The sequence below is a fragment of the Plecotus auritus genome (genome assembly GCF_963455305.1).
Source record: "Plecotus auritus genome assembly, chromosome: 1".
Lineage (NCBI taxonomy): Eukaryota > Metazoa > Chordata > Mammalia > Chiroptera > Vespertilionidae > Plecotus > Plecotus auritus.
In genome coordinates this window covers 239,230,483-239,254,915 of record NC_137770.1, presented here as the reverse complement: position 1 = coordinate 239,254,915, position 24,433 = coordinate 239,230,483, and the positions used below count along the sequence as shown (strand labels likewise).

General features: G+C 41.4%; 2 protein-coding genes across 7 annotated transcripts in view; one reads left to right on the top strand and one right to left on the bottom strand.

Annotated features, from left to right (window-relative positions):
- LCORL (ligand dependent nuclear receptor corepressor like) overlaps nt 1-24,433 on the bottom strand; it is a gene marked incomplete at its 3' end in the record, with an annotated part of 420,506 nt that overhangs the window by 119,754 nt on the left and 276,319 nt on the right. The gene's annotated exons all lie outside the window — the stretch shown is intronic.
- Nucleotides 22,491-24,433, top strand: part of LOC308244416 (ligand-dependent nuclear receptor corepressor-like protein) — a 92,389-nt gene continuing 90,446 nt past the window's right edge. For 4 of the 6 annotated variants that reach the window (XR_013960138.1, XM_080660380.1, XM_080660381.1 and 1 more), the window contains exon 1: nt 22,491-22,793. Coding sequence is in view for 3 of the 6 variants with exons in the window: in XM_080660380.1 (XP_080516506.1) it covers nt 22,616-22,793 (178 nt within the window). In the remaining 3 variants the exon portion in view is untranslated. The remainder of the gene's footprint in view (nt 22,794-24,433) is intronic. The other 2 variants (XM_080660378.1, XM_080660379.1) reach the window with 2 other exon arrangements.

Genomic DNA, 24,433 nt, shown 5'->3' with positions numbered 1-24,433 from the left:
TCCCATTCAAATCATAAGCTCTTCGAGGACAGAGTTCCTGTTTGTTCCATCTTTGTAACTTCTTCACAGGGCTTTTGCACACAGTTGAGGGCATAATAATTATAAGTCACAGGCACCCAATAAAAAATGAAGCAGCTTAGTTTCAAATCCAGGTCTATCTAACGTTGAAAACATTCCTTTCCTGGTGCCACCCTATTACCATAAACTAGTCACTCATTTTGTGAAGCAGTGGTCAGGGTTCTATGGACAGCAGGTCTACAGTTTTTTGTAAGATTTAAGTAAGTTGGCCTCAGGTTGGAAGTAATATCAGTTCCCCAACCTCTTGCATTACTGACTCATGTCCTTCTCCTGTCCAACCACATTGCTCTCACCGTCTCAAACCCTTGCCTCCTTGGTTCTTCTTCACAAAGAAAAGATAACCAGAGTCCTTTAACCCTATGAGCACAGAGCAGTCTCCTGGTGGCACCTCCCTACCCCCAGGCAGGAAAAAAGATACTGCACCCCCAGAACTACTGATTAGAATTCGAATTGGTAATCAATATTTTGAAAACTTCCAAATATAAGTATTGTCCATCAGCATCTCTGTTGACATTAAACCATTGAAAGATTTCGCTGCTTCAAGTACTTGTTTCCCATCTTGTCCCTATGCTGCCAGTGCTGGTCTCACCATGGCTGGGTGCACTCAGAGAAGACTCGTGTATAAAGTCATCAGTTGAATCTGCCTCATTGCTTGCTCATCCTGGCTTTGTTCTCTAGTATCTGTACTTCTCGGGAAATCACTGAGAAAAGTAATATCCAGAGAATCAATTAATAACTGTAGTCCTGCATTTCCCAAAGCACATTCCTCAGAAAAATAGTCTCCAGAGAATCTATGCTCACACACACACACACACACACACACACGCACGCGCGCGCGCACACACACACACACACACCAAAAAAAAAAAAAAAAAGAAAAAAGAGAGAAGGAAGGAGGGAAGGAAAAAAAAAGAGGAAAGAAGAAAGGAATGGTGGAAGGAAGAGAAAAAGAAAATATTCTTATGGCCAAAAATAAGTATAAGAACTGCATACCAGCCCTTACTTTCCTAAGGGCAGAAATGATGCTTCTACTATACCCCAAAGGCTAGTAGTACAGTGTCTAGTCCATGGAAAGTGTTCAAAACATATTTGTTGATCAAAAACTTATGTGTATTTTTAATACTAAATACTCTAACAAAAAGTACCATTTAAACTTTTTTTTTTTCAGTTTTGCTTCCCCCGGAGTTACTCAAATATATCTAAACACAGAATTTTTTTCAAAGAAATAGCATTTGGTGGATAACATTCTGGGAAATGTTGATGGGCAGAGTAAATCAAGCTAAAGAAAACCCAGTTTGCTCTAAAGGTTAAGGAACATTTTGCTTGAATTCTCTAGAATCTTGACTAGCACTGGCAGGCAATCATATTCTTATTCAGTGGTCTGAATAATTCCTAGTAGAGGAGGGCATTCAAAAAGGATGGAGAGGCCTTAAAATCTCTTAAATTTTATTTAGTTTCCTGACATTATGGGAAAATTAACCAGCTTGATTGTAGAATATAGCCCAGCTCTAGGTTCTCTAATGGTCTATTTTTCTCAGACTGTGTAAACACCAATTTACCATCTTTATCATATTTTTGAGATAAAAATACAACTCTGTTTTTAAAAATTTAATAAATCTTTATTGTTCAGATTATTACAATTGTTTCTCCTTTTTCCCCCCACAGCTCCCATCCACCCGGTTCCCACCTCACCCTCTGCCCTTACCTCCCCACCCCCCCACTGTCCTCATCCATAGGTGTACGATTTTTGTCCAGTTCTCTTCTCATACCCCCCACACCCCTTTCCCCCTGAGAATTACCAATCTACTCCCATTCAATGCCCCTGATTCTATTATATTCACCAGTTTATTCTGTTCCTCAGATTTTTAATTCACTTGATTTTTAGATTCACTTGTTGATAGATATGTATTTGTTGTTCATAATTTTTAATCTTTACTTTTTTCTTCTTCTTTCTCTTCTTAAAGAATACCTTTCAGCATTTCATATAATACTGGTTTGGCGGTGATGAACTCCTTTAGCTTTTTCTTATCTGTGAAGCTCTTTATCTGACCTTCAATTCTGAATGATAACTTTGCTGGGTAGAGTAATCTTGGTTGTAGGTTATTGCTATTCATCACTTTGAATATTTCTTGCCACTTCTGTCTGGCCTGCATAGTTTCTGTTGAGAAATCAGCTGACAATCATATGGGTGCTCCCTTGTAGGTAATTAACTGGTTTTCTCTTGCTGCTTTTAATATTCTCTCTTTGTCTTTTGCCCTTGGCATTTTAATTATGATGTGTCTTGGTGTGGTCCTCTTTGGATTTCATTTGTTTGGGGTTCTGTGCACTTCCTGGACTTGTAAGTCTATTTCTTTCACCAGGTGGGGGAAGTTTTCAGTCATTATTTCTTCAAATAGGTTTTCAGTATCTTGCTCTCTCTCTTTTTCTGGCACCCCCATAATTCTGATGTTGGTACGCTTGAAGTTGTCCCAGAGGCTTCTTACACTATCTTCAAATTTTTGGATTCTTTTTTCTTTTTGCTTTCCCAGTTGAGTGTTTTTTACTTCTTTGGATTTCAAATCTTTGACTTGATTCTTGCGGTCCTCTAGTCTGCTGTTGTGTCTCTGTATAATATTTTTTATTTCAGTCAGTGTATGCTTAATTTCTAGTTGGTCCTTTTTCATATCCTCGAGGGTCTCATTAAATTTATCGGCCTTTTCTAGGATATTCTTGAAAAACCTTATAACTGTGGTTTTGAACTCTATATCCAGTCATTTGTTTTCCTCCATTTCTTTCTTTTGTGATCTGTTTCTTTGTCTCCACATTTTCACTGCTTCCCTGAGTTGGTAGGGTGGCTTTGTGTGCTAGGTGTCCTATATGGCCCAGTGGGTCGGCCTGCCAGTTACCTGAGGTGGACACTCTTGGTGCACCCCTTTGTGGACTGTGTGTACAGTCTTGTTGTAGTTAAGTCTTGATTGTTGTTGGTGTCACTGGGAGGAATTGACCTCCAGGCCAATTGGCTGTTAGGACCAGCTCTGTCTATAATGGAAGAACTGCTATGCTGGAGACACCCTTATGGGACAGGACTTGTTTCAGTGGGGCTTTGGTGCTCACTGAGTCTGCCTCTTGAATGTGTCACTTATGGATGTGAGTAGTTGAAATCTGGTGTCATTTCCCACTGACCACTAGATACACTAGCTTCTGGATCTCCAATGGGGTGCAGGTTAGCTACTGTATGAGGCCAGCCAGCACTACAGTTTTCTCCTCTTTGCTTGGGGTTTGGAGGTTTTGGAGCTGTCTGACCAGAGCTGCAGTTTGTTAGGTTAAGCTGCGATAGGGCAGGCCATTTATATGCAAAAGCCACTGTGTGGAGCTTGGGTGGGTTTGTAGATTGTGCGGGGCGGGGTCTCCAGGAGTCACTAGGCTAGGGCGTGGCAAACAGCGATGGCTGCCAGTCAGCCGTCTCTGCGTTTCCGCGTTAACAGATCCCCGCATCCCACGCCCCAGCACAGTAAACAATGATTGCTGGGTGCACCTCTGCAAGCAAGCCACCTTCACTTTCCGACTCGATGGCAGACAGTCCAGCTTCTCCCCGTAGGAGTTTGGGTCCCCAGCGTCTCCCCAGAAACTGGAGTTCGGAGTAATCGGGAGCTTGTCTCCCTTCGGGTTGAAAAAAGCAGTGCACCCAGTAGCCCACCGCCAGCCCAATTCGCACTCCTCCGTACCTCAGCTTTTCAGCGCTTGTGCATGTCTCAATGCTCTTTTCTCTTTCCTTCTAGTTGTAGAACTTCCACTCAGCGAGCTTTCCTGTGGTTCTGGGTGATAAACGTTTTGTCTTTTAGTTGTAGTTTTGAAACTTTTGTGCGAGGCAGCAGTTTAGGTGTTTACCTATGCCGCCATCTTGGTTTCTCCCCCTAAAAATACAACTCTTTATCCCAAAGTCAACATAATTTCTTAAAGGTTAACAACCCCCAAAAAAATCTGAACATTGCTCAGTGACCTAGTTCTACACGCATAAAAAGAACTAAAAAATGCCAATAAATTTTGAATTCAAAAACCTAAGTTTTATATTTTTTAAAATCTTTTTGAAACCAATGGTTAAAAAAGTGAGTTGCATTCTTTCAAAAATGTTGATAATGCTCTTCCACCTATATCAGGGTTGTGTGTGCGTGTGTGTATATGTGTGTGTGTGTGTATTAACTTGCCCAAAATTTGGTTAGCTTCAGTTCCTCAAAGTAGACCTAAATACTTCTAGTATTCAAGTGGATGGGTAGGTAATCAAGATACTTGGTCCCTGATTTATACAAAAATTTTATTTTTTAAAATACAAAGAAAAGAACAAACAAAATATCAGTCTAGATGCCAAGAAATGTATTACTTTCTAGGATCATCATAAATATAAAAGTACAAACTCAAATGTTAAATAAATCTGGCTCAGCTAAAGCAAACTAGTTAGCAGTCTGAGCCTCAGTTGTGTCATTGTAAAATGGTCATAATTATAGATTTTATTTTATAGATTATTGTAAACCTGTTGGAACAGTGTCTGGCTTACAGAAATCAGTCCATGTTCGCTTTTATTCTTAGGCCAATCCCTAGTTTCATGAAGTTAAAAATGAGACCCAGGCAGCCTAAAGGATTGTCCAAACAACACCGCTAGTGAGTATCAGACGAGGCATTGTCACGTAAGTTCTCACAACACTAGTCCAGCTATCTTTCCAACCCAGCATAACAACAAAAAATAGAAGTGGGAAAAATATCTTGAATACACATAAACCTTGGTGTACAAAGGAACTATAAGTTGATGCAGCTGTGAGAAACAATTGACTTAGGAGTTGAGAAAACTCCTGAGTGAATGAAATGGTTATATTCATAAGGTTAGTCAGGATGGCCACACAAGAATACTTTTAAATCTTACTTTGAGGAAATGGGAAACGTGGAAAGATGGAAAGGAGAAAGCAGCAGGTGGGAGAGAGAGGTGGCTGCAGACATTTGAAGGCTCTAAATAAACCTTATACCAAGATCAACAAACAAGTTTTCCTGCAAAGGAGATTGAAGCAACCTGGAATAATGATAACATTGAATGAGGACTCAGTATGTATCAGGCACTATTCTTAGTTCTACCCAACATATCTCTTTAAGTTCTCACAGGAACTCAATAAAGTACAATTATAATCTTCACTCCAGAGAGAAAACGGAGGCTCAAAGTAGTTGAATATTTTGCCTAAGGCCAAACAGTAAGTTATACAGCCAAGAATGTTAGACCCAAGAGGTCTAACATTAGGTCCAAAACTAATTATTATGGAGAGGGGAAATGATGACTTCTGAATGTTTTTTTTTCTTTTTTGTAGACTTAAAATGTTGAATTAAAGATAAAGATGTATTTTGCCTATATGTAAACATATGTACAGCCACATAAATCATTGCATACATGATTTTATCAATTTTCTGCTTTATTTTCTGGAAATTGTTGAAAGCAGTGTACCACTTTGTTTGTTTAAATTGAAATCACCGAATTATGAGGGGAGAGGTTTCCATGATTTACAAAACTTTCTGGTACTAAGAATCATTCTATTCCAAAGATTCTAACCATAATCACAGTCCAAACATAAACAGAGCCCTATCTGACTGCATTTGTAAGTGGCAAAGATCCAATAGCATGAAACGGTAAAATGGTGCAAGGTGCGAATGAATCAATAGCAAAGGGGATGAGAGGTCAGTGTGTTATATCAATGGCAAGCTCAGCTTTGAGGTCACCATTCAAACACAGTCATGTTGCCACTCCACTTGGTGGCGTGATTAAGGACCTGACCTCTGGAATCACACAAACCTGTTTCTATCCTAGATGTGAAACTTGGTCATGGGAACACAGGTGTATTACTTCATTTCACTTAGGTTCAGTTTCTTTATACCCACAAGGCAGGTAATATTATCTATTTCACATACAATAATATACATAGAGTGTTTATCACAGGGCCCACCACATAACATTCAAATAAATGTTAGCACCACATAGGTTATATTTTGCTTTGAAATGTATACTTCTTTAAATGCTTCAAATGACTGATGGACTACATTATACGTATTTATCATTCTCTTTGAACACTTTATGACCCACTTGACCCTTCAACTTCTCCTTGAACTTCTCTCCTTCCTAAATATATATGATTGAACTGTATTGTCTTTCCACCCACCTCACTGATTACTCTTTTTTATTCCTTTCTTCTATTTTTTCACTGTGCGGTACCCAAAGATTAGCCCTTGGTATTCTTTTTCTCTTCATATTTGCTTTCTCTCTCTCTCCAGCAAACTCATCTGCTGTCATAATTGCCTTAATCACATCTAGGTAGATAACAACCAACTCCACCTCCACCACAGATTCCATGCACGCACTCCTTGCACATATCCAGCTGACTCCGGACATTTCTATGTGACTGTTACGCTATTTGCTTTCACTTGTCATGACTAAAATGCCAATCACTGTCAACCCTATTATGGCCTCTGTACATCATCACCCATCTTTCCAAACCAAAGGAACAAACTCTTGGCTTAATTAGAAAATGAATTGATTGGAAGTCTATGTGGACTAGCTCACAGGATCAATGGAAGGGCTGGAGAACCTGCCTCAGAAAACCGGCAGAAACTGAGGAGATCCAAGTCACAGCCACAACCCCACCACAGACCCAGGCAGCTAGAGATGCTGTCCCTGCGTCATCACCACCAAACACTTACCCTCATCCTTCTGGACTCACAGCTCTGCCACAAAATAATAATCTTTAACCATTCCCTACTCCAATCCATCATTCCTGCAAGAACCAAGGCTCCAGATGGAAGCATCTGATGAGCCCAGCCTAGGTGACATACCTTCGCTTTAGCTACTGTATGTAGAAGCTTGGAGAGAGAGTCTTTAAGTCTCATCACTGCTTGTCTCTCTGGACTTTATTCTCTGCTACCGCAGATAGCTTTTCTCCAAGTGGTAGGGCACATGACTTCCTGCACACACTTCTGGTTCCCATGGTGGAAGGTGGGATTCCTATTTGGGGTTCTTCCAAAATATAAAGAACGTTTGGGTGCTGGGAAACCAGAAACAACATACATTTCTACACCTTCCTATAAAATCAGTTTACTGCCTGGCCATGTCACCACCCTCAAATCACTACATGCATCCCCCCAATCATCAATCTGTGTATCTGTTCCCTTATAGTAAGTATCTCCTTCATCCTACTCTAATATCTCTTCGCCCCATATGGTACTTTTTGAAATAATCTTTTTACTGGATCCCTTCTCTAGGTTCTACCCTTACACGTTTGTTGTGGACATTTGCCCTTTTAGTAACAGTGCCCCAATTTTCTTGTACATAATTACCTCTCCTTTGTTGCATCTGGAACTGTTAATCAAGGTGATCTGAACTCCAACTCCCAATAGCATATCCATGACCCAAGATACACCATCACATGCTTCCTCTTGGAATACAAATATTGACCAACTATAATACAAAGACTGAACATGTTTACTTTTTTCCAAAAAGTTAATATGTTGGTTTTCTATTGTAGCATAATACATTACTGCAAACTTAGCAGCCTAAAACAGTACCCATTTATTAGCTGACTAGAGGCCCGGTGCATGAAATTTGGGCACAGGGCGGGGTCCCTCAGCCCCGCCTGCACCCTCTAGCAATCTGGGATCCCTTGATGGATGTCTGACTGCCACTTTAGGCCCAATCCCACAGGGGAGATCATGATGTGACTGAGTTAAAGGATCTGGAATAGCTGAAATCAAGGTATTAGCTGTGCAGCTTTCTGTCAGGTGGTTCTAGAGAAGAATCTGCCTCCAAGCTCATTCAGATTGTTGGCAGAATTTAGGTCCTTTTGGTTATAGAACTGAAGTCTACATTTACTGTCAGCTGAGGGCTACTCTTAGCTCCCAGAGGCTGCCCATATTTCTGCACAGTCAGCAAAGGAGAATCTCCCTCAGATAGAATAATCCCTTTCATACTTCACATCTTCCAGATATTCAATAAATGTTGCAAAACATTTTTTGAAAGATTTAAGGACTTCCTGGAAGGTTACTAAAGTAGTCACAGAAATAAATAAATAATAGAATAAGGACTAAAGTAGCTCTGGGGAGCTCAGAGACTGGAACCAGGGAGCTGACGCCTCCAGGACATTGCTGACTTTAAGTCTCATCACTGCTAGTCTCTCTGGGCTTTATTCTCTGCTACCACAGATAGCTTTTCTCCAAGTGGTAGGGCACATGACTTCCAGAAGACCCAGGTTTGTTCTTTCAGTTCCAAGACCTAAAAGCCAGTGGAATATCTCTCTTGCTTTAATTTTTAGAAATGTCAAGATGGTATCTGAAAGCCCCGGTTTGGTTTGAGCAGTTGACTTTTGGACTAGCTACTCTAACAAGAGAAATGAAGTACGACATTTGGCCCAGGCTTGGATATATGCACTCATCTGCATGCCTTCCAAATTTGTATCTATGGTACCCATCTTCTCCATGAGCATGGTATCTCTATTTATTTAAGTCTTCTTTTTATTATCTCTCAGCAAAGTTTCATAGTTTTCTGGATATTACACTCTCTTGTTAACATTACTCTTAGGACTATTTCTTATTCCATTTTTCCTTCTCCTTATTTTAGTAATTATTGCTGGTAGTATGGAAAATAAATTGATTAATTTGAACTCTCTATTGGTTACCTTTCTGAACTCTATTATTTGGAATGTGATAATGAAAATTCTCCTTTTTCCAATATTACAAAATGATGAATCTGTACCTACTGTTATGGTTTTGTAAGGTTTCATCTCCATATACTTAATTTATTCTACCCTCTTACTGTCAACTATGAGTTATTTGCACATTAACTCTGCCAGAATTCCACAAATTGTAAAGACAAGGTGACTATAAAGAAATTAAACTGGCTTTCTAAAGCAAATACTCAAGAATTTATAATAATTTTAAATAACCATCTCCCGTAAGATTGTCACCTTGAAAGTCATAGTAAACAGGTCTGGTACATATGCCCAGTTCCTGTTCCCCTTCTCTGAGGACATCTCCCATACTCACTTCACTTAATTTATTGGGCCTTTTTACTGAGTCCATTCTGTGGCCTAACCATAATCAATTAGACAAGGGTTAACTCTAAACCCAGGTGGACTACTGAACTCTCTCTACTGGGAATTTGTCATTGAGAACCTGGGATAAGGAGCACACATCAGTTATCTGCAGGTGCTGAGCTTGTATACTGAGAACTGGGACTCCATTTTTGGATTAGCCATCTGCTCCCTTATTCTCCATTGCCTTGTACACAGAGAAGCTGAGCAACTATAGAAGGAGGGGGAATGAGAAATAATGTTGCAGATGCACAAACAGTAATTGACTTTGCAGTTCCAGGGAGAGAAGAGAGAGATAAAGAGTAGATTTGGATCACTGGTCAAATCCTGTTAGATTTACAAAACACAATTCTACTTCTGATAGTTGGATTTCCCCAAGATAGCCTTAATTACTTAAAATAAATTGCCCCTTCTGTTAAGCTATTTTGTGTGGGTGCCTGTTACTTGCAAATAAAGAAACTCTGACAAAGAAAAAATTAAAGCCCAGTATAATCATTTTTTCATACTGCAAGAAGACATTTTTGAGACATAATTAGTCTAGAATTGCTTTCCAAGCTTTGGTCATGGTCCTTCATTGATGACATACCTTAATCCTTTAAAAAACTTTTAGTAGCCAAAGTCTTTCAAAGATGTACAAGTTTAAAAAGTGGGGATTTAAAGAACACTCACTGAGTACTTATTATATGTTAAGTAATTGGCTTCATTGTTTTATAGGAGCAACTGGTTGCCTGGTTGCCATACGTTCCTAGAGTTAATATAGGATTGAGATTAAGGGGATAGGTTCAGGAATTAAATTTACTTGGTTCAAATTCTGGCTCTGTCACTTATCACCTGAGTAAACTGTAAGCAAATTGTAGTTATTGTGAGATATACATTAAGATGATCTATTTAAAAATACTTAAAACAGTGTCTATCTATTGTCATTTTATGTCCTCCCCAAACTAACCCTTCATCATGCTATATTTGCCTTTAGTCTCATATTATCTGGCTGGAATGCTCTTTCCTCTTCTAAACTCCATCCCCCTTTGTAGACAGCGCCTGGGAAGGCACATGGGCATTTTTTAATTATTGTCAGCTGAACCCAAGGCGACAGGCAAAGCTGAGTCTTGGATACACATTTACCAAAAAGGCAGATGTGTTATCAGCACTGACTCTTACCTTTGCCCAGGTGTCAGGGAGTGTGTTTTTGATATGTAAATCCAGTCAAGCACCAGGAATGCTTGGCCTACTCAAGAATGCAAATAACCTCCTTTGTCTTGACTTTTGGTGAAACTTCCTGGTATTTGGGGTATAAAATAAACATGCTGTATTGGCTCTGGGTCCCTGTCTCTCCAGCAGAAGAGGACCCTCACGGTGGTCCCACCCGGTTCCCAGCTTTTTCCTTCTATTTTGTGCCTTGTCTCTTACTTTCTTTCATTTCTCAATCCCCAGCCGCCCCTACTCAGGAACTGGACCCGCTCTCTAGCCACGCTGGACGCGGAAAGAGAGAAATACCTACACCCCTTCCCCTCAACTCATTGCCTTTCATTTGCTTTACTCTCTTATCATCCTTTAGTCCAAGGTTATTGGCTTTAGACAGAGCTCTTTATAGAACTTGGTTTCTCTCTCTCCTTTTGTGAGCTCTGTTTCATAGCATTGGCCTCATTACCAAACCCCACGTAGTTGTCCAATACTTATTTACTATGAGTTATGTTCTCGGTGCGGTGTGTGGATAAAGCTATGAAGAAGACAGACAAGGTCCTGCCTGCATGTACCTTGAGTTTTACTTTATGGAATCAGGCCTTAAACAAATAAATAATTTAATAATTTTAGATACTGTAACAGCTGACTAAAGTTAGGTGCCCAAAATGTTCACTGAATTTTTATGTGTGGGGTATTGCTTTCTGACTAAAAGATATATTTTATGATATGGTATATATCTTAAATATTGACATTTGAAAATTAAATCACTCGGTTTATACAAATGCAAGTTAAGGTATTTCCATGAAAATGAACAGTGTTCTTATAACTGTATATAAATTCTAATGATACTGAATTTGCAAAACAGAATTCTGTCACATTTTTATATATACTGCAGTTTTGTTTAAATTGAAAATATAATTAAAAATCCACCCCAAAGTAGTTGACATTTTCGAGGGCTTTTTATTTATTTTATTTTATTTTATTTTATTTTTAATCTTTCTTAAAAAGTGCTTGGAAACCAATGCTTTAACAGAAAATGCTGCTTTGGCAATAAATTTTACATAATCCTCAAGATGCCAAAATAAACTTTTGGATCAAGGGATTCATAATAGAAAAAGAGCTTACTTTTTAAACATACAAAGAAATACATCTGAAGATTTATTCTCTAAAGTGAGTACTGTATGTGCAAAGCAGACCTTTTTTAGGAATGAAGGTGTGCTAACAGACATTCTATCTTAGCAATTGAGATTCCCCCAACAGCATGATGCAACTATTTCATTAGCTGCATGTGGGTAACTTGATTCTTCTCACTCTCCCTATTCCTTAAAGAACCTATTTGGGCAGCTATTTAATGCTACCAGGCCAAATTCTTTCTTCACTTTTTTCCTGCCAAATAGTACCATAACTGTCATCAAGATGTGATCATCTGTTTCATATGGCTTTAACTCATGCTGAATGATAGCACCAGTGTGATTTGCCATTTCATTTCAGCTCTTACTCTTGAAAAATAAAAAATATGTGACTTATTCTTATTCCCTTTCCCAAATCATAAGACTGTGAATAAATTAACATTGTCCTGTTTGATGCATTATACTATTTAATTGAAGGAAGAAAGATGACTAGAATGAAAAGAAGGTTTTTAAGACAGGAAATTGGTTGGGAGACTAAACGCTACTTAATCCTCCTATATAATAAAGAGGTAATATGCAAATTGACTGTCACACCCTCACACAAGATGGCCACCACAAGATGGCCGGCAGGGGAGGGCAGTTGTGGGGGACCAGGCTTGGAGGGGAGGGCAATTAGGGGTGACCGGGCCGGCAGAAGAGGGCAGTTGGGGGCAACCAGGCCTGCAGGGGTGGGCAGTTGGGGACGATTGGGCTGGCAGGGGAGGGTAGTTGGGGGCAATCAGGCTGGCAGGGGAGCAGTTAGGTGTCAATCAGGCTTGCAGAGGAGTGGTTAGGGGGTGATCAGGCTGGCAGGTAGACGTGGTTAGGGGCAATCAGGCAGGCAGGCAGGCAAGCAATTGGGATCCAGCAGTCCTGATTATGACAGGGATGTCCGACTACCGGTTTAGTCCCGATCCCACAGAGAACCGGCTGTTGGACATCCCCTGAGGGGTCCCAGATTGGAAAGGGTGCAGACTGGGCTGAGGGACCTCTCCACCCCGCCCCCCCCCCCCCCCCCCCGCCGCCAAGTGCACAAATTTTGTGTACCAGGCCTCTAGTAGCATATAAAAGCTTTCATAGTCCAGAAATATTCTGCCAAATTTGTAGCCTCTGTTCACTTGGGACTATGAAATGTGGGTAATCTGAATTGGAATGTGCTGGAAGTATAAAATACACTTCAAATTTCAAAGATGGTAATGGAAAAAACAATGTAAAAATATCTCATTAATAACTTTTATATTGAGTATATGTTGATAATGTTTTGGATGTGTAAAAGTATAAAATATATTCTTAAAATTTATTTCACTTTTACGTTTTAAATGCAACTACTAGAAAATTTTAAATGATATAGATAGCTTGTATTTGTGCCTCACATTATATTTCTATTAAACAGAGCTGGTCCACAAATAACACACCAGGAAGTAAGAATGGTCAGAGATGAGATATATAAAATAAAAGTTTATGTGATTAGCATTCTCAAATGTTATTTTCTGTTTTGAAAGGCTTATTTGGAGGAATATTCTTCCCTCAAAAAGAGGTCAGGGTAAAGCAGGTGAATTTTTTTTTTTTTTTTTTCAATAAAACGGCTCTTTGTTTTGGCCTGTCTGCATATCTATATTCCCTTTTCTGGTAATAGTGGCCTGGTGTTCCTTTGAGAAAACATCTCTCTCTCTGATCATCTCTCTCTATGTGGATAAGAATGACCCATGATTCATGCTCGAGTTGGTCACGTGATCCAGGCTTAACCAATCAAAATATTCCATTCTCCTGGCCAAAATAATTGCCTTAGAAATTGATGAAAGATCCCCTTGAGAAGGATCTCCAATTTCCTGCTAAAAGGTATAAATCCGGTTATAGGTGTCCTGTGAGCAAAGTAGGGTAGATTTAGCAAACTCAGTCTGCAAGTTTGGCCCCTCCCTCTACTGTGTTTAGTGTGCTCAAATCCACAATATCTCCAGCCCAGTTTCTCCAGAAAATAAACTTCCACCCATGTGTTGCAAAAGTTGGGATAAACATAAACTGATGAACAAAAATAGATCCAGAGACTAAGAAACACTGAACAGACAGTCCAACCTCAGAGAGAAGGCAGGGGAGGTGGGGGGTGGGGAGGGTAAGAGGCCAACCAAAGGACTTGTCTGCATGCATATTAGCATAACCAATGGACGGGGACACTGGGGCAGAGGGGGTTGTCCTGGGGGGAGGGCGTGGCGGTGGGGGGTCAACTGGTGAAAAAGGAGACACATGTAATACTTTAAACAATAAAAAAAAAGTTGGGATAAAAATGCCTGGCTGCATGTATGGAGAGGGAGTCTAGAGGAGAAGGTGGATGGTTCTCACAGCTTCTTACACAATCTTTCAGCCAAGCCCTAGGCTTTCAGCTGTGCTCTCACCTCTAACTTTTGTCTTGAAATTCTAATTTCTGTGAACAATGGAGAAACAGGGATTGGAGACCAATGATATTCAAAATAGTTGCTGAGTTTTATATTTAGATTTCTTTTTCTTTCAAGTGTTCAGTTTAGAGATGAATGGCTTTAGTTTATAAGAACATATCAGGTTATTTTGCTTATTAAATTTGAAAGCCTATAATAGGATAATATTAAACTTTTCTTTACCTTTCACTGTTGCATAAGTGATTATTAATTATAATTTAAATCTTATTATTAGTATAAGATTATTATTGTAATTTAAATCTTCAAATATTATATGACCTTGACATATTGACCACTAAGTTAAAAGGTACTAACACTATACCAATGTCATACTAGTAGCTAATTTCTATCTCTTCTATTTTACAAGGCTAAATCATAGTGTAATTGAATTCCTTCATTCTTTTCTATCTTTATTTCACCTCTATTCTCTAGGTTGGTATTAATATAGATCCTTATCATATTTCATTGTTTTAATAAACCTTCTTTATGATAATAATTTTAAATGAAGGTATTCAATTCACTGGATTTCACTTCAGAGCTTTATTATTGGGTTTCTTTACCAAATACTGGTATTTTGTACTATTTCCATATCAAAATAAACATTTTCTATATGTTGCAACTGAAGACCAAACCCAAATATTATCAATAGCATGGAAAACCATTTTAAAATTCATGAATTGTTTATATTTCTTTTCCCTAAAATGTTTAAGTAAGTAAAATGATAAGCTTTATTTATATAAGGCATTGTGGTTTGTTTTATATTAGGAGTTTCAACAAGTAGAAAGGCCAAATGATGTTAATTTTTGGTTTGGAACATAATTCCTGTAAATTATAAACATGCCATCTATTTTTGTCATTGTCTTAACATCAGGGATGAAAAATAAGTTTAGATTTATGAATAGAATGATGGTGGGTATGTGGGTGAGAGACCTATATCTTTCATATTTTATTGTAAAAATCCCTTTCATTTTAATCCAACAAAAGTGTCTTTGATACCAAATCACCATAGAACACAGGCATCCCTAAAACATTTTAGGGAAAAGAAATGATGAATACTCAGGCCTTGACTTCACAATCTTCAAGGTGGGAGAGTGAAACAATAAAGTACATTCACAAATACAGCAATTATAATACATAGAAGACTGTAAGAGCAATGGGGAAATATATAAATAAAATGTTTTAAGAGCACAGAAAGGAGTAATTATCATATAGTTGGGAATTATTGAACAACTTCCATGAGAGTAGAATAGCATGGAAGTATCAGATGGGGAGCAGCAAAAACCCCAGTTTGGCTGGGTGACAGATTGAATACTGTGGGACCATGCTTTTGTGTTTGTGTCATTGTCTTCCCCCCAAATATCACTGTCCCTCATGAAAATCAGATAAAGTCCAAGTTCCTCCATTTCTGATTCCTTTCAAGACAGCTTTGTCACCTTGAAATCTGCTTTCCAGTGTACAGAAGTGGTTAAATTTGGAAAGACAGAAATTTAAAGTACAGCTCTCCCACAAATTAGCTGCGAGGTGTTGGACAAGTTAACTTCTCTGGGCCAATTTGTTAATCCCTTCCCTGTGATATGGGGATACCAAGAGTAGTACTTGTTGCATATAGTTATGACAAAGATTAAATGAATTGATAATGTATGTCAGTGTTTAACAATGATGGCTTAATGATAGCAAAAAGAGTCAAGATTAGGAATCAGGAAATCTGATCTTTAGTTTGGGTACTACTGCTTATAAACAGTGTAGCCTACATAAGTTGCTTACTCTGTCTGGGCCTCAGTTTCCCTATCTGCAAAAGTAGGGCATTGACCTAGATCAGTGGTCGGCAAACTGCGGCTCGCGAGCCACATGCGGCTCTTGGGCCTCTTGAGTGTGGTTCTCCCACAAAATACCACGGGCGGGCGCGCACGTACAGTGCCATTAAACTTCGTGGCCCGTGTGCAGAAGTCGGTTTTCGGCTCTCCAAAGAAATTTCAATCGTTGTACTGTTGATATTTGGCTCCGTTGACTAATGAGTTTGCTGACCACTGACCTAGATGATCTGTACTCTCTCTAAACTGTGGTGGTGTTAGTGCTATAGACAACATTTTTATTTGACTTCGATACTGAACTATGCAATTGGATTAAATGGAAAAAAACACCAATGTAAGCATATAATACATTGAAATTTAATTACAAGGCTGAAAATGATAATGAGTTAGGCTGGGAAAGTGATTTCAAGTGGACACAAAAAGAGTAGTGATAGATCAGGTCCTACTATCATCTGCCTGAATGTAAGAGAAAATAGATGGTAAATGGTATTTTTTAAAAAGTCAGATGCCACGTTCAAAGATGTATAATATTATTTTTAAAAGTGCTCACCCTATTAATTGGTTATCTTGACAGCTTAGGACCTGAGTATTCCTAATGCAGTGAAAACTGTATCCAAAACTGTATATCTTTATTGATTTCAGAGAGAAAAAGAGAGGGAGAGAAAGATAGAAACATCAATGATGAGAGAGTATCATTGATCAGCTGTTTCCTGCAAGCCCACAACTGGGGATTGAGCACAGAAACTGGGCATGTGCCCTGATCAGGAATAGAACCATGACCTCCTGGTTCATAAGGTGAGGCTCAACCACTGAGCTGCACTGGCTGGACTAAAAATATGTTTTTATTGATATTTTTTAAGAGAGAGAGAGAAATATTAATCAGCTGCCTCTTGCACACACCCTGATGGGGGATGGAACCCAGAACCTGGACATGTGCCCTGACTCAGAATCGAACTGGTGACCCTTTGGTGCAAAGAATGACACTCAACCAACTGAGCCACACCAGCCAGAGCCAACTAGAATATATTTAATATGAAGACAGTACTAGGGTGTAATAGTAAGGTTATAAAAATACCCAATGATTACAATAAACTAAGGACATGAAAAACAAAAATCTGAGATACCACCCTGAGATGGGGGTCAGTATTAGATCAACTATCTTGCCCATTTTTTGTACTGTAAGGGCAGTCTTGGAATAGAAAATAGGTGGATATTACAGTTTAAGAAATGAAATATATCACCATTACGTTTCTGTTTCTTCAATTTTTATTCCCTCCTATGAAACTTTATCTTTGTTCCCTACCAAATGTACAAAGATGATGATGATGATATTTGGAAATGTATCAAGAAGACAAAATCATTCATATATTTTAGGTATCTCTAAAATTTGACTGCACTGTTGAAATGAAATGCATCAGCATGTACATCTGAGATGGTGATTATGTCCTTAGAGTCCAAACTCCCATAAGAAAAACAATACTGAGAAATCTCTGGCTCATAAACATGGAGGAATCTAAGATTTTTGCTATAATTTAACATAATGATAATGTAACTAATCAGAAATTTTCTGGAAGGGGGCTATGTTTCATGTCCTAAATAACTGGTTGATCAAATTTATCTGATTTTTAGAACTGGAGTGCATTACAGTTCAGGACTAAAGAAAATATAGTAAAGTGTGATATTTTTAAAGCAGGTACTAAATTTACTCAGAAATGGCTTTTCAGCATTATGTATCATTTTATAGTTAATTAAGGCATCTAATCATTATGACTTCAATTACAAATATCTAATTCATACAAAATTATTTAGAATATTAAATTAGAAAATGTATATTACTTTTGTTACATGTTGATAATTTGTAATCGAATCAGTATTTTACAACCCTACTAGTATATTGGATTGTTTATTTTTGTTGCCAAGTAAAAGAATAGCTTTTTGACTTCCAAATGGTCAAATAAATTATGAAACTGTTAATTTGCCCAGCAATTTATATCTATACTTAGTACTGTATAAGAGCTCTACAGGTGTGTTTATCGATTTTAGGTAAATAATAGTGAACTTGATGGCTATTTATGGTGGTGTCTTTGAAGTAATGACCCCAATTTGCTCACACCTTTCTGTATCCATGCCATCTGTTAGTGTCCTCCAGACTTTGGATTTGGTCATCTGATTTGCTTTGGTCAATGGGACAGCAGCAAGCACATATAAGGCAGCAAAGGCTTGAAAAGCACTTGCACATTAGTGCTTATGCTCTTGCTGTGTTGGACATGCTGCCACTATGTAAATAAGCTCTAGCTAGCCTCTGAGTGATGAGACACATGGCTCAGTCATTCCCATTATTTCAGCATATAGGAGCCAAACTCCAGACCAGAGTGAAGCCTTCCTAGATCATGCAGTTTCCAGCATTCACAATCCCAGCCAAGATCAGCAGGACCTTGCCAGATCAGCAGAACTGCCCATCTGACCCATAGACTTTCCAGCAATAATCTTTTAAGCCGATAGGTTATGGATTGCCTTGTTACACAGCAACCCTATATAATAAAAGGCTAATATGCAAATAGACCGAACAGCAGAACAACTGGTCGCTCTGACACGCACTGACCACCAAGGGGCTGACACTCAATGCAGGAGCTGCCCCCTGGTGGACAGTGCGCTCCCACAGGGGAGTGCTGCTCAGCCAGAAGCCCTGAGCTGGATACATGCTGGCAAGTGCAGCTGAGGTGGTGGGAACCTCTCCTGCCTCCACAGCAGCACTAAGGATGTCTGACTGGCTTAGGTGGAGCGGGCCTAAGCCATCAGTTGGACATCCCCCAAGGGCTCCTGAGCTGCAAGAGAGTGCAGGCCCGGCTGAGGGAAGCCCGCCCCCCACCTGCCCAGTGCACAAATGTCATGCACCAGGCCTCTAGTAAACAAATGATACACTATATATAGGAAATAGATTGCAGAACAAAAACATCTTTGCAAAGAACATTAACATTTCCTTTGAGAGTAACTAGGTTTCCAGTGTAGGAGACAGTCTTGAATATGGCCCTCTTCTATCCTTAGATTTGTGTATATCTGGCCTAGAAATTCTAGAGATACTATATTCATTAATTTTGTTCATTAATATTTCTATTCCCTCTTCTTTTAAGGAACATGGTAATATTACACTTTCCCATCTGCAGTTGATTACAAAAGTGGCCAGAGATTATTTTTCCTCTCTATCCACACCCTTTTGCAATGTGACTTGCAACTCTTCTTGTTAAAAGGTACTCACCTTCATTAACTCTGGGCTTGGCCATATGATTGCTTTAGCCATTTGGACTGGAGCAAATGTGACCCAAGCCAAAGCTTTAAAAGTGCCTGTGCATTAGGGCTTGCTCTTTTACTGACCTTGAAATCCATGTGAACAAGCCAAGGCTAGCCTCTTGATGATAAGGGACTATTGGCCTGCTTGGTCTGTTGTTCCAGGTGACAGTCAACTCACCCTCAGAAACAGAGTTGCCTCTCTAACAGGAAGCGAATCACAAACATCTGAGTGAGCACAGCCCAGGTAAGTTGAACTATCCAGCTGAGACCAAACAAATTGCCATTCCATGGAATCATAAGCTAAATCAATTGTTGAAGTTTTAAGCTATTAAGTTTGGGGGTGGTTGGTTATACCTGCAAAGCTATCCTATATAATAAAGAGCTAATATGCTAATTAGACCGAACAGCAGAACAACCGCCTGGACGACCTTCCAGATGCAGATGAAGCCGGGGCTGCGAGGGCTGAGGGCCGAGCCCCTTGCACAAATTTCATGCTTCGGGCCTTTAGTCCATATGTATAAAAGCCAAGTGACCGGAACGACCAGAATGATCAGTCACTATGACACATACTGCAACAGCCAACCAGCCCAATCGGGGCCCCAATTGGCCCCCCAACCACCCGTGGCCCCTCCCCCCAGCTGGCCCCACCTCTGATCAACTCCCCTCCAGCCCAATCAGGGGTGAGGCTGGCCAATCTCCCGCATCCCCTTCCCCCGACTGGCCCGGCCTGATTGGCCCCCATCGGGGTGGGCCAGCCGGACCCCACCTGTACACTAATTTGTGCACCAGGCCTCTAGTCTAATATAGTCCTCTCTTAAAGTTAGGCATGACCATATAATTTGCTTTACCCAGTGAAATATGTCACTTCTGGAAGAAGCCTTTAAGAGCTGGACAGTGATTTAACATCTTTTTCTTGTCATGGTGACTGGGGAGGCTCCAGGTGGCGGTGCTCCATAAACCTGGGTCCCTGAATGGACATGGAACAGTTCTCCCCACCCTCCTTCACACTCATTTTTGGAGGACATAGAGTTTAAGTAAAAACAAAATCTTTGTTTTAAGCTACTGAGGTTTTGAGTCTCCATTACTAGAGAATAATCTAACCCATTCTGACCATGTAGAAAGAAGTAGAGTTATGACAATGGAAAACCTAAAATATGTGGCTATGACTTAGAGGCTCAGTGGGTGGTGGCAAGGAAATTGCTAGAGGCTGGAAAGTTAGTAATCCATGTTAGCTGTGGTAAAATATGTGAGTCTTCCATCCTTTACTGTGGTTATCCTGACTCTGTCCCACCGCTGTACATTGAGTGCGTGTTTGTGTGTGTGTGTGTGTGTGTGTGTGTGTGTGTGTGTGTAAGCAGGGAGGGATGATCCTTTGTCTTTTGAGGTCCCTATAACAATAGAAGCTTATTCCTGTTCTAATATAGGGACCATCAGCCATCACCCAGAGATGCTAGACTGAGATAAATGCCATTACTGAATAGAACTTTTGGATTGTCTCACTTGTGATAGGGTGAATATATTTTGTAGTGTAAAGAGAGTGAACTGTAAATTGGTGACTAGAAAGATGGATTGCAGTAATCATTGGTGCTCTTCACCAGTAAATTCTGGTTATCTTCCTTCTGGAAAAATAGGAGAATTGCACTTCTGAGCTCCCTTGAAAAATAGGCATGCCTGTATAATTTGCTTTTATCAAAGAAACGTGAGTGGAATTGACTTGTATCACTTTCAGGAAGAAACAATTTGTCATTCATTTTCCTTGGACCTATCGTGCAAGTGGGGAAGTTACAATGATTGGGGCTCTCCTAAATGACAGGTTGCTTGGTGACAAGGACCCGCTCTGAAGCTCCACCCCCACCACCCCCAAAATTTTGGACCCTTTGTTAGGGCTTATTGCTGCACCATAAACTAGACCATCCTAACTAATGTCAATTACTGTAAAAGTGATCAGAAAGCTACAAATGCTGATCGCTGGCAATTATAAGTGGGATCAGTAATTGAAACTATCCACTGATAATTCCTAAAGCACCTTCACAAGAGATTTTATTTACTTCTCCAATTGTGACCATTCTAGAAAGGTGATTTTGAGATTTCAAACTTCATTTTCTTAATCTGTGAAAACGTAAAACTGTATCTTCACTGTTGAGAGGTAGTGATGAGCAATGAAATACTTCCTTGTAGGAAAGAAAAAAAGCAAGGAAAGATGGATAAGGATAAAAACAGGGCGGGTAGTACTGAACTCAGAATGCATAGTTGTTTCCAGGAAGAATTAAAACACATTTCCCACATACTTGTGCATACATTTTCAGTAATACACAGAACTTCTTAGTAAATTTTGGGTTTGGCCCCCTGCACATATACAGAAACACATGCACAATTGCTGTGATGCAAAAGTCAAAAGTGTCACTGAAGTTTATTTTAAATGAAAAGCTCATTCTGAAGAAGAAAAAATATTTTCTCCAGCATAGCATAGAATTCGTTCCATAACATTTGTAAAGTGCTAAATACCACGCCACTCGCTGTACTAGGGTCAGGCAAGTGAAAGATGTCACGGTACAGAAGTCTCAATGGGTCGCTGTCCTCCAGGAGTTTACATTTTGCAGAGGATAAAAAGTTTCCTCTTTGGGGGTTTTTCATCCAGTCACACCCAATGCCCTCCGTAAATAATTTTCAGTGAAAGCCCCGCATCTTTTCCTTAAGCCTTACACATATTCCCAGTTTCCGAAATCTCTTCGTCCTGGAAACTTAGGTTAGGGCGGGATCTCTCTGGATATTTCGCAGTTATTTGGGATGCGGCCCAATGACCAGCCTGCTTTTTCCTGCAGTGGCGGGATGACAGTGACCCCCCAAAATTTCCAGCACTTAAAGCACTAAGTGTAGCTTGAACCATCAAGGAGCGGTCTACTCTTGCGGTTTTCACCGCCCTTCTATAGTAGAACCTAAAGAATTGAGGAGACTCGATCAGACCCGGCAACGCGAGTAGAGCAGTCCTGGGCGCGGGGCGTTGGAGGCCAAGTCCACCAGAGGCGCAGCGCAAAGGAGTCCAAGGACTAAGCTCAAGTGTGCAAGCAGGACTGAAGAGTGCCCATCCCTGCTGGACTACAAGGACCAGCATGCATGGCGCCGCGGCGTCCAGCTCCGCTCTGGGACTCCGGCGCAACGGAGCCTGGGAAGTGAAGTCTCCGTGCAGCCCAAGTCGCTTTGGGAAGGCTGAAGGGAGGGGTTGTTAGTCCGCTCCATCGCACGCCGGTTCCTGGCCGGGCTCGGAGCCTCTCGCTTTTGCTCCGGGAATTCGCGGGCGGCGGGAGCAGTATGGCTCGCTTGAGTAAACTCCGGGGGGAGGAGGCGTCGGCGAGTGGATGGAGAGGCGGGGTCAGCGGAAGCGGCAGGTTGCTTCCTTCTCCTCGCGCTCCCTCCCTCCCCTCCCACCCCCCGCCTCTCCCGGAGGGAGCGGTGGGAGGGGGAAGGCAGGGCCGAGGGAAGGCAGTGACACGTGTCAATCAACCCTCCTCCGGGGGGCGCGCGCTGCGGGGCTCGCGTCCCTGCCTCCTGCCTGCGCCGCTCGTATGTAAATGAGGGCGCGTGACGCGGGACGCAGATGGAATAAGGGAAGAGAGAGAATGGCCGCTGCCGCCGCCGCCGCTTCCCCCGCCGCCGCTTTTCAGTGTCGGAGCCCTCGGTGCGCGGCGGAGAGGAGAGGATTCCGGCGGGAACTCGACTCTTGGCGCCACCGCCTCATGCACTGTGTAGGTAAGAGAGACACGGGCTGGGGCCGCGGCTCCGCGCGGCGCTGTCCGCCGCGACCCGAGGAGTTTGGGGCTGAGGGGCTGAGGGGCTGAGGGGCTGAGTTGAATCTCCCGTTCGGGTCAGTTCAATGGGGGAGCGAGCTGGGAGCGGCGGCGGCGCGGCGGCCCGGGCTCGCCTTTTGTCTGGGGGCTCCTGGCCCGGCGTGGTCCGCGCTCCTTCCCCTTCGGAGCTGTGGGGCTCCCCGTGAACTGTTAGTTCGGACGCGCTCGCCCAGCCCCAGGGGGAACCGCTCGCTCGCGCTGTCCCCCAAACTCCCCGGCGCCTCTCGCCGCCCGGCGTCCGCCCTGTCAAGAGGGAGGAAGCGGCCCAGCGGTCGGCGTCCGGGCGGAGGGGAGCCGGCGGGAGAAAGGCGGGCTGGTCCGCACCTCCATCGGGCGCACACACACCCCCTTCTCGGCGCCGGGGGCCGGGTCGGCCGCCGCCACCGAGTTCCAGAGGAGGGCATCCCGGGCGACCCCCCCCCAAGGCCCTCGCGGGCCGGGACCTCGGGTGGGCCGGCGGGGGGCTCGGGGCAGCGGGGGCGGCGTCCGAGGGGCGGGGGGGGGGGGGGCCCTACTCTGCCCTCTCGCGCTCGGCGGAGGTGCTGTGTGTACCCCTTTAAGAAGGAGCCGCTGGAGCGCTGACGGTTGGGATTTGAAGTTCTTCCTCCCTCTTTGGCAGTCTGGACGGCGGGGAGGGCTCTAACTGTATTGTGAATTTTCCCCCACAGTCCCAGTCCTAGTCAGGAGACCTAGTAAGACCCATCTCCTACTTTTGTTTTTGTCATTGTTATTTTTAAGTAAACAATGGAACTCTTTTAAACCGGATGTACACTTGTTGATTGGGTTTTGTTTTGTTTTCAGTACCCCATATGTGAAGCATCTATTCGGAGTGTGAATTGGGATTACCTGTAGTTTGTGTACTTATTTTAATTTATCTTTTCCTTTTAATGTGCTTACATTCAATATTTCACTTTGTAAACATTTGCAAACCGACATTCTTTTTCCTTTGCAGGTTTGTATGTGTGTGAATATACTATATGTGTATATATAAATTTTCGTATTGCATATCCAGTGCTCTTACGACTTGAAATCGTTTTTATAAAATATTATCCTTTCTGCCTTTGGGGAAGAAAATTATTCAAAAGCATTATTTTTAAATAAGGAAATTGTAAGCAATGTCTTAGGGTTGTACCACAAGTTAGTATTAACCCAGTAGTAATGTTTTAAATCTCAATTCCTAAAGTCTTTAATTTGATTCACGTTTTTATAACATATATAATATTCTACTTTTATGGGGAGAAAGTTCATCATCCTTGTAGTTAGCTAAGATGTATAACTCTTTTTTTTATTTTAATAAATCTTTATTCAGATTATTACAATTGTTTTTCCTTTTTCCCCCCATAGCTCCCCTCCACCCAGTTCCCACCCCACCTTCTGCCCTTACCTCCCCCCCACTGTCCTCATCCATAGGTGTATGATTTTTGTCCAGTCTCTTCCTGCACCCCCCATACCTCTTTCCCCGTGAGAATTATCAGTCCACTCCCTTTCTATGCCCCTGATTCTATTATATTCACCAGATTATTCTGTTCCTCAGGTTTTTAA